The sequence below is a fragment of the Rhea americana genome, unplaced genomic scaffold, assembly GCF_003343005.1.
Source record: "Rhea americana isolate MKP2758 unplaced genomic scaffold, rheAme1 scaffold_2, whole genome shotgun sequence".
NCBI lineage: Eukaryota > Metazoa > Chordata > Aves > Rheiformes > Rheidae > Rhea > Rhea americana.
In genome coordinates, this window is record NW_028186149.1 from 14,839,035 (window position 1) to 14,853,443 (window position 14,409).

The window sequence follows — 14,409 nt, forward strand, 5'->3', positions numbered from 1 at the left end:
AAAAAAAAAAAAGAAAAAAAAAAAAGAAAAAACAGAACTGTGAACTGGAGTGCAAAGATTGGTGGTTTGTTGGACATACATATACAGAATTCCTATTTGACATTGGTGGATGTCAAAAAATGGAAAACTGAGCCCAAAATTAGCGTGGGAACCTAAWACTTGTTTTGTTGTCAGATTGCCTACGCAAGGATTGAAGGTGACATGATTGTCTGTGCTGCTTATGCCCATGAGCTGCCAAAGTATGGCGTGAAGGTTGGTCTGACCAATTACGCAGCAGCGTATTGTACAGGTCTGCTGTTAGCACGCAGGGTAAGTATCTGTGAAAGTGTCTTGGAATAMTTGAAGTTTTCTGGTTTTCTTACAAAAGGGAAAGCCTGCTTTCTTAAATGGTTTGTTAGTATAGATAGCACTTTGTCAGCTTCTCCTAATATTAATGCTCTGTACTGTTACAAATTTGATGGGCTTTTATGAGTGTAAGGTCACAGTGAGAAGTGTGGCAACATGCAGTTTCAACTCCAGCAGCTAGTTCTTAAGTCTCTGCACTTGGGTTTAGTAGAGGAAGGGAGGGAGGGAAGGACTCGGGATAAAAGCTTAAGAAATATACCTTACAGAGTTTGAAAATGTGTGGGCAGGATGCATCCATTTTCCATGTGAGCTCAAGATGTTGAAACAGACAGGCTTGCTGTGATTGTTACTATAAACGTTGCCATTAGTATGGAGTGCATAATTTTTGTAAAGGTAACTTTTAAAGCGTGAAGGCCCTACTGAAAACTTGCAGTCTATGCTGGTGGTAGTTCTTGCTTCCTTTAATAAAGGGAAAGAATTTCGGAAGATGTGATGTGATGTTTTGTTTTTGTTTCCCACCACCACAGCTTCTGAATAAATTTGGCCTTGATAAGATCTATGAAGGCCAAGTTGAAGTGACTGGTGATGAATACAATGTGGAAAGTGTGGATGGAAAGCCTGGTGCTTTCACGTGCTACCTGGATGCAGGTCTTGCCAGAACTACCACTGGAAACAAAGTCTTCGGTGCTCTGAAAGGTGCAGTGGATGGTGGTCTATCCATCCCTCATAGGTAATTTAGTCTGTTTTGAAAAATCCCTTTAGAGTTGCCTGAAACTTTTATGTGACAGTCTACTTATATTGTTACTTATGTCAAAATAATTTTTGTTACAGACCTGGTAGTGATTATTTAGCCTAGGTTCTGTTTACCTCCCCCACCCCCAATAGGTACAATTCTGATAGTGCTTGTTAGGAATCTTGGACTATTAGAAGATGCTGCTAAACTTCTAGAAGCTTCATAAAACAGCTACCTTGTTGCTTGTATTTTAAAACTGTCCATTGAATGAATATATTTAAAGATCTTTTAATATTCCTGTTGAGTCTTTAGCAAAGTATGTATTTATTAGTTTCACCTTGAAAAACTATACATACTAGGTGCAAAACAACCATTGGCATTTTCCACAGCTGTAAACAACAATTGTAAGTCTAAGTAGTTTACCTGCACTTCAAATTTCCATGTGGAAGTTTTGACAGTTCCTATCACAGGCTGTGAAAGACAGAGTCAAGGTTTCTGGCAGCATTATCTAACATTGATATTACAGTTGGCTGCTTTYTTCTGAGCCACAGCAGAAAAAAATTGTTGAGAGTTGTTGTGTAGCTTTTTACCCCCTCCCTTGCTATCCTATTTTCCTTGACTCACTGCTGTTTTTTTCTGACTTGGCTGCTATGTGATGATACCCCAATGACTGAGCATTCTGTAGTTGGTCCTCAGTTTGTACATGATGTACTGCATTGTTTCAAGACGGGACTGATGGCAGCTAAGATTAACTTAAAACTTGAATTTCTCAATTTCTTTATTCTTTCCATTTTTAATTAGAATTTTTGTTTTGGTGCTATCTCTCAGCTACCTGTAGGAGCATATCATGTACCAGTCATTTCTTTGTTTACCAGACAACCTGGTGGAACCTAGTTTCTGAACTGGAGCATTAAACAACATGTCTTACTCTAACTGTAACTGCTGTTTCACAGTACCAAGCGTTTCCCTGGTTATGACTCTGAAAGCAAAGAATTCAATGCAGAGGTTCACCGCAAGCATATCATGGGCCAAAATGTTGCAGATTATATGCGTTACTTGATGGAGGAGGATGAAGATGCTTACAAAAAACAGTTCTCCCAGTACATAAAGAACAATGTAACGCCTGATGGGGTAAGACTTGCTTGGCTAGCTCTCTTCATTGTGTGTTAGTAGAGATGCTAATAATGGTCTTGTTTAGGGACTTTTCTAGTAATGCAAATAGATTTTGATATCTAAAATAATGTGATTCATATTGTATGCATCTAAGCGAAGAAAAACATGTTTCCCATCAATAAGAGGTTTTTTCCTGTTTTGAAGCCCAACATTCTGCCTATAAATCTGAATAGAATTGAACCCTAAGACAGACCTTTTTTCTTTTTTTTTTCTTGTTCATAGGGAAACTAGCTCAAAAAGTTGGTGTTTGGCTGTCCGCTCATTTCTAATCCTGCACCTCATCCTGTACTTTCTTCAGTTGTAGTGGTTTTACTGTGCGCATGTGTTCTGCACTGAATTGTTTTTCTGGGTTGTGTGACCCTATAGGTAGTTCTAGGGGTGTCAGGTGAATACAGCAAATCCCAAGATCACTCTATTACAGAAAAAAATTCTGATGAAACTACATACTGAATACAGTACAACTGATTTAAGTAGTARGTTCGGTTTTTGAGTAATTAAAACTCAAACTTTTTAAAAGAAGTGTAACATGACCAACCTTCCTCTTTCTCAGTGCAAAAAGCAAACTTATTTCAAATGGTTTATTTAGTCAGTAACACTTCTGCCTGGTTTCCCCCAGTAGCAGTCCTGAAGCTTGGAATAAGCATTTTCATCTCCCTCTCTAGGCTATGGAGAACTAATTTCTTTCCTTATCCTTCTATGGCTTTTTTTTTTTTTTTTTAACTTATCTGCGAATTAGTTGTAATTTAATCTGTTAAAAAGAACTAAAACTACATTGCAAATGCCAATTTCAATGTCCAAGATTTATGTCAATAACAAGAATCTTACTTTTTGTACATCTACAAAATCTAGGGTAGCTGGCATACAGTGGTCTTAAGTAACTAGAGGCAAACATTCTTAAAACCAGGGTTGTCTCTGAGACAGAGCAGCAGACAGACTGGGATCCTCTGGTAGGTTCTGCTGTTCATCTCTAACTGGACAGATCACATCATATTCCTATTATAAAATTTAAAATAATACTTTCTAAAGCGCTATGACCTGCTACCCGTAGTTTGGCATGTGCTAGTACTATATGAGCTTTCAGAAGTGATTGCTTGAGCATAGCCTCTTCTAATGTATTTGTTGCTTTGTGACTGCTCCCCTGGAGTTGATGCAGAGACCGTCTTGATTGTTATGAGACGTGTTTAAACTCTAGCTGTTCCCCTCTTTGTAAGCAGCTGTGTAACGTGCACTAGTATGAAGACTGATTATCTATAGACAGGGCATGTGAAGTAACTTTGGTTTAATGCAGGTGGGGCTGAATCTCAGAGAGATCAGCTATACAACAAAGGAAAAAATAAGTATTTTTAGAGTAAGTTTCTATACTACCTTTTAATTTAAATGTAGGGAAACAAGAGCATTGAAAATGAGCTTCAGAAGAAATAGTATTTCAACTGCAAGATCTAGCCTGTACTTAAGAGACAAAGTAGTCTGTACTTATTTCTAGGGCCTTGGTTCCATATCTGTAATGCAAGAATAAAAATACCTTTTTGTGGTTGTGCGCCTAATCCAAGCAGTTTTTACATATTTAAGTATGTCTGATTTGTATGAAGAAAAGGTTTTAGAGGCAACCATCCACAATTACAGGCTTTATTGTGCTGAAACCTGTATTACAGTCTGTATTGTGATGAAATGCATTCTTAGTGAATGCTCTGGTAAAAGCATCTTGATTCTTGTTAAATCCTACAGACTACTATGAGAACTTATCACCTGCTTTTCATTTTAGATGGAAGAAATGTATAAAAAGGCTCACGCTGCTATACGGGATAATCCAGTCCATGAAAAGAAACCCAAGAGAGAAGTCAAGAAAAAGAGGTAAAGCCTTTTCCTCTCTTTAAGAAGAGCATGACTTTTCTGTTGAAGAGATTGTAGATGAGCTAAGATAAGCTCATACTGTATTTAAGGGTCAAAACTCGTGTGTTTCAGATCATATTAAGATACAACCATTTTGATTTTGATAACTCCATGTCAGGAGTTAGCTTCAGCAATGAGAATCTAAAACTTATGAGCCATTAACTATCCTGAAAATGAGAAACTAGAGCATGTCAGTGGCCTGAATAACTAGAATATTATTTTAAGGATGTGTTTTCAGATCTTAATGTTTTCATCAGGAATGCTGCTTCTCTTCAGGAGAGGCAGGCAGACTCATTTGTCTACTGAACTACTTTGATTTTTTTTCAGGGGCAGAGAGACGTAAAGATATTAGATCTTTTATGTTGTCTGTCAGTACTCTACTATCTCTTGAGGAATTAAACTTCTACGGTYTAAACATCCCTTCTTGTGGCCCAGCTACCACCTTAAATCAAGCATGTTGCAGGAAGCAGGAATATGTTTTAGGCATAGTATTTTTAATCAGAGTTCTAGTGTCCTGCTTTGACAGCCTTTTTTTGCTTATTTCTACTTTGGATATCTTATACTGTACTTACATTGCAGATGGAACTGTTCCAAGATGTCCCTTGCCCAGAAGAAAGATCGTGTTGCTCAGAAGAAGGCTAGCTTCCTCAGAGCCCAGGAGCATGCAGCCGATAGTTAAGATGACTTCCACAATTTTCTATCAAGCTTTGGAAAAAGTGACAATAAATTTATTGAGTAAGCAACTGTGTAAGACTGTCTTATTAATATCTTGCATCTTATAAAAGTTTTCTGTATCTTTATAAGCCTGTTATTCTGTAGCCTTAAATACTTTTTTCCTGCAAAGTACTATATGAATTGAGCTGCTATTGCACAGAAGAGAAGACAGGCAACAGATTCCAAAAACAAGGGCTGCCACATTAGAATTCTGTTCCCCCTAACAAGGGGAAATCAATTTGGTTTGCTTCTAGTGTGACTAATATCAAAATTACTAGATAAAAAATCTTGCTGCTTCCAATTACAAAAAGACTTGAAATTTCAAGAAGAAAGCTTTTAAAGTACTTCAGCATTTCTTGTTTTGTTTTCCTTCTAGCATACGTAATAATGTGGTGGTGGATCTGTGCGTAATCATAATGTTGATTTGCCTTAGCTTAAGGAAAAAATAGTGGGAAGTAGGAGTAGTCACAGCAGGTTTACTACCTCTGTGACCAAAGGCAGCTTTAGACAAGTCATAGTAGGGGAAGTGTATTACTGTATCTGTTGAAATGAACAGCAAACGTTAATTGTAGTATTGAAACTTCYTCCAGTAACTGAAATTGGTACTTCCAGGACTTGGCTCTAAGCTCTGGCTGCTCCTGAAAGGTACCACTGTTAAGCTAAATACTTTATATTATTTAGTGATTAGCCAAAAGCAAATTTACTTTCAAGTTGCATATGCATCCTTATCTATAGAGGCCTTCGCTTTTCCCTACCCCTTGTTTCTGCCATACTGCCTTTTTATAGACAATTGCCATTTGTTTCCCATTAGAGACATACTGAAGTTGTTTGCACACTTAAAGCAGGAGTCAAGTAGGCTACATGGAGGAATATTTTGCTTTTAAGATACTGATARATGGAAGATGTGGTAAGTACTGCTATTGAAAGAGAAAGGATGCCTTTAATTTATTGTAAACAAAAGTATTTTTCAATGAAAGTCTCAACTTGATTCAACAGCAATAAAAATGAAGATTCTGTACAAACTGCACTATTAAACATGTTTTCCAGTTATTCCAAGAAGTCATTTAAAATCCCCAACAGTGTTTCAGAGTTTATACTTTTCTGCCCAAAATACAGTAGGAATTACATTCATACTTTTCACCAAGAAAACTACCACTTGAATTCTTTGCTGGTTATAATTACTAGGTCCTAGTTGGAGGACATTATCAAGTTAGAGACGATAATTAACACAGTAATATTCTTAAAATAAGTTGATGTTTATAGAACACACCTAACCCAAGCTGCTTCCTATTACATGTGGTACAGCAAAAGATGTTTGCTTTCGCATGTCCATTGATGATTTTGTACTTAAGTTTAATCATTTAAGGAATGCATTTAACATAGGACATCCAAAGCAATTAAAAAAGAAACCCTTTCAGATATTTAAAGATTGTTCTTACCTAAGTTAAGAATGAACTAAGGAGTCAGATGTGTAGAGGTACATGGGTGATTGCCTCATGAAAAACAGTAACAATCTAAGTACTTCATACCTAAAGCATTTATGCATTAAACATTAACAGATAATTACTGAGCAGATCCAATTTTATACAACTGTGAAGATAGATGTAAAGCAACAGCAGGGATGCACATTAAAAGTTATAGTGATCATGCCATGTGGAATGCCAGATTAAGATAGTTTGTTTACTTATGACTGAGACTTACTGACTCCTTCCCTCCTAGAAAAGGGAACAGCAACATGCTGCAGAGGGTACTGTTGCTTTATAGTCTACGTAGTTCCTAGCTGTTACTATTGCGCTTAGGGCCCCATTTAGTTTAAGCAGTATCCCATGATCTTGAACAATCCAACTTCTCGTCTACAGTTCTGGCTTAAAGGGTTGCTGCAATAGATGAGGAGGATTTAAGCACAAGTCTGTAGCTCAATGTGTATTGAAATTAAAGAATCAAGACTGTCCACAGCTGTAGTTTGTTATATACTGGATTCCTATTAGAAAAGGAAACTTCTATAACTGTTTTTAACTTTCTGCTATCAATATTAAGAAGTTATCTTCCATTTTCATTATGAAATAACTTGGCCCACAAACTCAAGGTTAAGATCTACAGCTTATCTTGGGTTAAAGGTGTTGACTGAAGCACAATAATCTACTTTTGAAATAGGTATCTATATTGTTGCTATTCTATGTACATCCTTTTAAGAAATAATATCTTAAAAATCTTGGCTCCCAACATGGTGCACTATATCAGGACTTTTTAATTTAAAAGTTTTGAACTACTTAAACATTCAAGATGTAAGCATGAGGTAACAAGGTGTAAACAAAGTCTAACTAAAAGTCTGTCATTAAAACCTGGAGGTTCTGGAATAAAATTTTAATTTTCCAAACAGTTTAAAAATTATCTATTAATGTGCAAATTCTGCCATGCCAAGGTATTAGTAAACTTCAACCTCATAGTTCAGTTTATTCACAACAGCAGCTTGGATGCAGCCACATTGTTTGAAGTAGTGGTGATTCTTCGTTTAACTTGTGATAAATTTTTGTAAATATTTCACAAGCGAGTGATGATTTTCACAGAATTGTAAGGAATTATGTTAGTCAATGTGGTGGCACAGTGAATATTTTCATCCTGTTCAAGATCTGACAAAGTGCACAGAACAGTCAAGCATGCAGAGTTGTTTCTATGTCCATAACACAGCACTGGAACACCAGAAGGTGCTTTTGGCCTCTGCTAGATCATTCAGTAGCATGTTCGTTCTTTGAGAAGCCCTGTTGTAGGGTACTGACTGAAGACTGTCACAGAGGCATTAGTGAAATCTGAGTAAAGAAATACCTTTAAAAATGCTGCACTTGTTATCAAACGTGGTAGGCCACCCCTAGTGGCATCAATACTACCTCCTGTGAGTAGAGGAGCTAAGAATCATTTGTATGGGATATTTTCTTCCACAGTAAAGTTTTTAAGTTATTGAGTATTAAAGAATGCTCCATTTCCATCTGATTTGCTGTGACTTTAAGGGCAATACACAAATACAGTTGTTTTTCTAGTTCTTCATGGATATCTGAAGGAGCACCACGAAGCAGATAGTCTTTCAGTAACTGACAGGCTTTTGCCAAATTTGGCTGAATGACTTCTGTGGTACATCTCATTTTACTTTGGTCACACAGAGTTCTACAGTCTGTACCATAAACACAGTCCAAGTCTGAGTCACACTGACGATCTTTAATTATTTCTTTCAAATTCATTTCTGGCACAATTTTTCTCATGTCTATCATTTTCAGATCATATTTGTCATTATATCCCAAATTTTTGGCACTTGTATCACACATAAGAAAATTCCCGTAAGGTCCATGAAAAATATCTTCCACAAATTCTAAAAGCCCTATAGCTATTTTTGCCTTTCTTGGCCATGATGGAGTAAACCACTGGTCCATGCTTCTTCTGAGGCCAGAAGGAATGAAGAGTTCCATGATCCATGGAAGGCTAATTCCATAGAGAGAGGTATATTCAACTCTTTCCATCACGTAGAGATCCCCACAGAAACCCATTAATTTGGGAGTGTGTTCTTTATCCTGCAAGATGACCATTAACAGAAACTCATCTAGTTGCAGAAGTGCCCATACAGACTTTGCCTCTGGCAAAGAAACTCTACCATCTTTGTTTCCATCAGCAAAAGATAGGATAAGATTAACCAATTCTGAAAGATTTCCTTGTTCACCCAATTTTGCCTAAAAAAGAAAAAGAAAAACAAAAAAAGATCAGGTATAATTTCATTACCCACCACCCATCCACCTGTAATTCTCCCTCCTGCCATTCTCTTTCTATGGATAATACAGAAGGCTGTACCATACTCTGGTTTTCAGTGGTTATGCTACAGGACTTCCTACCAGATGCCTGAAGAACTTCCTTTGCTTTGTTTTCAAAGGCACCAAGTATATGAACTTCTGCAAGTGTTAGTGTATTTCAGAATGCAAACATTAAAATTCAGAGATTGCTCTTTGTCAGAGTAGTTTTTAGAAACACTCTTATTCAGTATAGTTTAAGTAATTCGTTAAAAAAAAATGTAGCGTTCAGATGTTAGATCAGGTTTAATTTTCATCTGATTAGACCCTGCAGATGCAGAGAAATTACAATCCATTACATTTCAGCCAACTATAAAATGTAGCAAGATACATCTAGTACAAATCCCATACTAAAAGTTTACTGCAGTACTTAATTCTATTATTTGATATAATTACCTCCATTGTATCAGTATACAGAAACAAGCCATTGCTGGAATCAAAATGGGTGTCTTTTCAAGAATTGTCAGTTCACAAGAAATCTGATAAAATTCTTTAGTCAAACTTCCTAAATTCTCCTAAAAATACTCTAGACTATCTGCTGCTCATTCAAATTTAAGAGACAAAGTTACAGTAATGCATGACAACTAAGTCACTCACTTTACATGATGTATCCACATGCATCTGCATGCATACAGACACACATGCTCAGCTAGGACAGATTTACATCAATCACTGGAGCTACCCTAGTAACAAAAGATGTAAGGAAGTAAAACCCTCAGATCACTGCTGTCACAATGGTAACTACATTCTGAGAACTCTGCAGTAGCATCAAGGCAATAGGATCAAGTAGCACACTAACATAGTATAGAAAGAACTGAGAAATGTGTCTGGTCATTCTGATAAGAGACACTCCTGATAGCTCAGTTACCTTAGTAATTCTTCCTGAACACAAATAGATTAGTCAAGAAATTCTGTTTAAGTTGTACTCTGAACAAAGTCCCAGGATCTGGTTACAAAAATGCCAAAATAGCAAATTTTATTTATTTATTTATTTATTTCCTAAACAGATGAAAGTTTTAAGCTTGTAAAATGCGTTCTAGCTTCCGTCTGATAAAAAGGGAAGGATAAAACAAACCCACAATAATTATTGCAAACTTCAAAGCCTCTCTGGGACAAACTATTTTTGTGCTAATTTTTCTAACCTCTCAAAGAACAAAGCTATGCAACAGGACTTTCTTTCCAACTGTAAGAAAATAAGCCTTTGTCAAAATAGAATAAATAAGCATATACTTACTTTAAAAAGACCATATACCATTTCTTTGAATTTCTGAACAGTGGTTCCTCTAGTTGGTTTATCAAATAGGACTATTTCCTTTCTTGGTTCTGGATCAGTACCAAAATCAAGTTGAGTAGCTTCTTCCATCTGGCATTTTATAACACCTTGCAGATTTCCCCAAATTCCTAAATACATCTAGGCAGGAAGAGTGGAAAAAAGACAAAAGAATTGTACAAGTCCCTCATCTAAAGATTGGCTGTGCTCCAAACATTGCTTTAAAAGTCAAGTAGGAACACAAAGCAGAAAGCTGAGTGCTTACTGACAGTGCACAGCGCCAACAGTCAAACAACGGCAAATCCAAACACACGACTGCAAGCACTTAGAGACTACGTTGTCCAAATATAAAGAAAGGTGATAAACAACTTAAAAAAAAAAAGCATTAAGAGATTTCTGTTTGGGAAGCAGGATAGCAGAGGTCGCATGCAGTACAAAAGTGTAAGTATTCTGTCAAAATGTGAAAGAAGCTGGTCATCTCATTGAAAAATGGATTCTATAACTGAGAGCAAAGAGTTCACAGCAATTACAGGTTTACTGCACTTAAAATCCGTAAGGATTCAGTCACAGGCACAGTCCTTCATGTGCTCTTCAGTTGGTAATCCACATGTACTCATGAAGACATACTCAGAAACAGAATGACTACAATTTCAAGTCAAAGCTCAGGCATTTGTTAAAGTGCGAGGCAGCTACACCAGCTTATTATAGAGGCTACTCTATTTAGTGGCCTTTTATTATTAGAGGCCACCGCCATGGCTGCTGGTTCTTGTTCCTGACTCTGTTGAGGTGTCCTCTCAGCTACACAAGCACAGCTGTTTCTACAGCTGCACTATTGGAAAGCTGCTCCAGCTAACGCTTTACAAAGGCGAGGAAACCTGCAACACTTGCCAAGTTAGATCARGTCCCTTTTCCAGTTCACCCAAATCGCAGTCTTGGGCCAGCCCAGCTGACAGGGGCACCCGCACAAACCACTACCGCTCCCCAAACACTGTGCCAGACTGCAGCACAGCAGTTCCCAGTCAACAAAGCATGATAATGTTGGAGACCAAAGTGTGTAACAGGAGCAGAACAGCTTTGCTCCTCTTGCTACGATGCAGCTTCTCTGGGTGCCTTTAACGCAAGGCAAGCCACAGAAGGGAAAACTACAGTCTCTACCCCTTCTGGCTCTCAGACAGGCACTCCGTTTCCTATTAAAGCTGAGAGGCTGGAGCAATGCTTGCCTACAGGATCCAACAGACGTTGTCAGATGAAATACGCTCCAGAGATTTCTCAAGGCTACAGCTTCAGAAGGAAGGAAGATGCCATAGAATGGGTAGTGATGGCGGTAAGGGGAGTTAAGGAGGGTTTTACATGGCTAAATGGGTGCATGAAGAAAGCAGCACCCACCAGGTCTGCCTAAAGGAACCCATTTTTAGGACATATGTCCACTAAATATTACAAAATGGCAAAAGAAAGTACAGGAATACCAGGATGTACATATTTACTCAACTCTAAGACTAATTCAAATTACTACAGAAGACAGTGTTCTCTGTTCAAAAAGACCTCTTCTTGGGTGGGGGTGGGAGTGCAATCAAAATCTGTATTTGCTGATCATCAGTAAAGTAGATACATTATGACTAATACAAAAAAAATCATGAAAGAGAAAATAAGTAATTGGTTACAGACAGCTGAGCCTTAACAGAACATGTAAAGCAGAGTGAAACTGATAGCTGAACATTGTTATCTGTAATTTCTAAGGCCCTTGTCATGCTGACTGACAGAACAAACAAATTCCAGGGCAACAAGACTAAGGCATGTGCCACAGAATTTCTAGTTTAAAATACCAATATTTTGGTATGTTCTGCATGTCACAGAAATAATGTTTGAAATAAGCTATACGTAACAGTTGTAGCTTACTTACACTAGGGTCTGCTTGATAGTCTAGAAAACAATGTTTCTGTGAGAAACAGAGCTAGGTTACATACGTAAAGCCTCACCTGGTTATTGGGCTTTGTCGACAAACACTTTCCAAAATATAATGTTTCTTTTGCACACAGACTGCTACATGCTGACCCGTCAATAACTCCAGTCTTGTATTTATCACACTGAAACAAAAAGGGAGAAAAATATTTAATGAAATTGTCCAAGAAGAGGGGCAACAACCACATCTCTCCCAACACCTGATTCATGAAGGAGGGAAATAAAAAAATCCATAGAAACAACTCAAAAAACCCTATTCCCAAACACTGTTATTTAAGAAATATACCCATTCTTTAATCTTTAATAAGACACAATCTTATTTTTAATCTTATTTTAAAGTGACAGAATAGTATAGTTTGATTAATTTACATGTGACAATGACTGAACTGACTGCAGAATTAATTGGGGCAAACACCTCAGAAGCAAGCCATGCTAAATATACTTACTATTATTTTCCTACAGTCATGTCCTCTGCATAGCTCTGTGTAGGTGGAATACTGAACATACATAATCCAGCTGCCAATAAAAACTACTAACCAAGAGATAAAGAGATACTTCATCCGCATATATGAGAAACGTGCCTAGAGGATATAAAAAGAAAATATTTTCCATAATCCGTTCAATAGTAGTCAGAATGATAGAAAAGAAACATGATTTCCTATTCCATCTTTAAGAACTTGACTTCAATACTGATAAAATAAGCACACTGCAATACATGGAACATTTGCTTCCAGCAGGCAACAAAACTAACAGGAGAGGTGAATTTGACTTAAATTTGAGTGAAAGGAAAATAAAGGTATAAGTAAAAAGAAGAAGGAGGAGGGAAAAAAAAAGGAAAAAAAAAGAAAAAAACAAAAGATGTCAGGCTCTCACAGGGCAAGCCAGGCTGCAAGAACCAATTTGCTAAAGATTGGAAATGGGCAGATCTCCACTACTTGCATTTTTCCCCTCACTAAGACCAGTTACTCCTGCACTGCTTCTGGCAGACCAAATCCAACAGAACAAGAATCTAGTCAAACAATAACCYGTGTTAAAGTATAAATATGCAACTTTTACATACAGCGTGCTGGGTAAATATCAGGGAAATGTTCCATATGCTGAAGCCTCCCACTCCTTCCTTGAAACACCACCAAATAATTTGCGATTAGAATTGCTCTGTACTAGCCTCACTTCCAGCAGTCTCATCCATAATTGTGTAAGAGACTTACGTGCTGTTTCAGTGACCTCCCCTTTACTTTACCTCCCTCACCACCCCAACTGAAAAATGTATTTATAAATTAAGAGATGATGAGGAAAGTGAAGAGAGTGCCACATGCCTGGAAAGAGAGAGTGCAGGTAGTGATGTTTTTTCCTTTCTGGTCGGGTGTGCTAACAGATTGATTTTCATACCACAATCAGGATTAGAAAATAACTAAAAAGTCGGGATCAGCTTTAGCAACAAGAACATAGGGAAAGTGCATAAAAGTACCTACACTGGGTTAAATGCAAGGTTAATTTCCACCAGTATCYTGGTCTCTAACAGTGGCTACAGGTAGATATGCCTAGGGAAGAGTGAGAACATACTATATATCTCAAATGCTCCCCCATTTTACTTTTGAGGAACTTCCTAAGCCAGATGTGATTTTCTATATTTAGTAGAATAGCACCAATTTATCTTTCATAAATTTATCTAGGCTCCCTTAGAATTCCTGTATTTTTTAGCATCCACACCTTCTGGCAATTAATTCCAGGAGTCTACTATTGACTACACCAGGGGTGGTGATAGGACTTTATTTTGCTTAAATCCAGTTCTTATTAGCTTCGTTTTATGCCCTTTAAGGCAGTGATTTCTATTTTTTCAATATACTAGGCTATAGCTTTATGGTTTTCAGCTGAAACGTCACAAGATGATCTAGTCATACAGTCCACTGGAACTCAACTGAGAGGCAGACACCTGTGGTCAGAAACTTGTTAGTGTTATACTCTGAACTTCTGCTTTTGAAAATCAGCACTGAAACAGAATGATCTTGCTAAGGCTACATTTTCACTATACAAATTGTTCATCATTCTACAAATTGTTCTGCCCTGTTTTTTCTTTTTTTTTTCTTTCCACCTCTGTCCTGAAGCCTGCTGTCATCTGAATTAGACCCAAGAACTGCCTGGGGTTTGCACCATAGATGAAATCAGAGAGTTGATGTGATTCACAGCACAACTTACTAAACAGTTGTACGAACAGAAGTGATGGGATAGAGCATCCTAGCAAAAAAGCAGAAATATCTTGAACCAATTTTGCTAACAACATTTTAAAACTATACCTTAGTGTTAAATTTTGCTCCTCAATTGCCAGTGCTGCAAATGAAGTCAAATTAAAGAGGACTATGTACTGCAAGCACTTTTTTTTTTTAAATAATTAATGCCTTAGATTGTTGAGAACAAYATATTTTTTCTGTAATATACATAGCATATTCACAAACCAAAAAGTCAGTTAAAAAAAAATCACTGTACAGTAAACCATG

The 14,409-nt window shown here is 37.2% G+C and overlaps 2 protein-coding genes and 1 non-coding gene across 3 annotated transcripts in view; 2 read left to right on the forward strand and 1 right to left on the reverse strand.

The window, feature by feature from the left end:
* The window catches only part of RPL5 (ribosomal protein L5), a 5,755-nt gene extending 871 nt beyond the window's left edge, over positions 1-4,884 (forward strand). Inside the window, exons 3-7 of the mRNA XM_085303572.1 lie at positions 175-309; positions 873-1,075; positions 2,032-2,209; positions 4,014-4,102; positions 4,721-4,884. Coding sequence (XP_085159698.1) covers positions 175-309; positions 873-1,075; positions 2,032-2,209; positions 4,014-4,102; positions 4,721-4,820 — 705 coding nt within the window. The 3' untranslated portion in view covers positions 4,821-4,884. The remainder of the gene's footprint in view (positions 1-174; positions 310-872; positions 1,076-2,031; positions 2,210-4,013; positions 4,103-4,720) is intronic.
* Positions 1,726-1,821, forward strand: LOC146596790 (small nucleolar RNA SNORD21). Its single transcript, XR_014895702.1, has one exon. It is a non-coding gene; the product is annotated as a small nucleolar RNA SNORD21 (small nucleolar RNA).
* Positions 4,885-5,775: 891 nt separating the features above from the next.
* DIPK1A (divergent protein kinase domain 1A) lies at positions 5,776-14,146 on the reverse strand. The gene is made up of 4 exons (XM_085303570.1): positions 12,361-14,146; positions 11,932-12,039; positions 9,920-10,096; positions 5,776-8,571 (listed from the first exon to the last, which is right to left on the reverse strand). The coding sequence occupies exons 1-4, from the start codon at positions 12,478-12,480 to the stop codon at positions 7,759-7,761; spliced, it is 1,218 nt and encodes a 405-aa protein (XP_085159696.1). The 5' UTR covers positions 12,481-14,146; the 3' UTR covers positions 5,776-7,758.
* Between the last annotated feature and the right edge of the window lie 263 nt (positions 14,147-14,409).

Bases quoted from the DNA above. Each gene is read 5' to 3' on its own strand.
- DIPK1A (XM_085303570.1), bottom strand. From the start codon at position 12,480: ATGCGGATGAAGTATCTCTTTATCTCTTGGTTAGTAGTTTTTATTGGC. The intron at 12,040-12,360 runs GTAAGTATATTT...TTTTTGTTTCAG, and splicing joins ATGACTGTAGGAAAATAATA to TGTGATAAATACAAGACTGG. The intron at 8,572-9,919 runs GTAAGTATATGC...TTTCTTTTTTAG, and splicing joins TGGTATATGGTCTTTTTAAA to GCAAAATTGGGTGAACAAGG.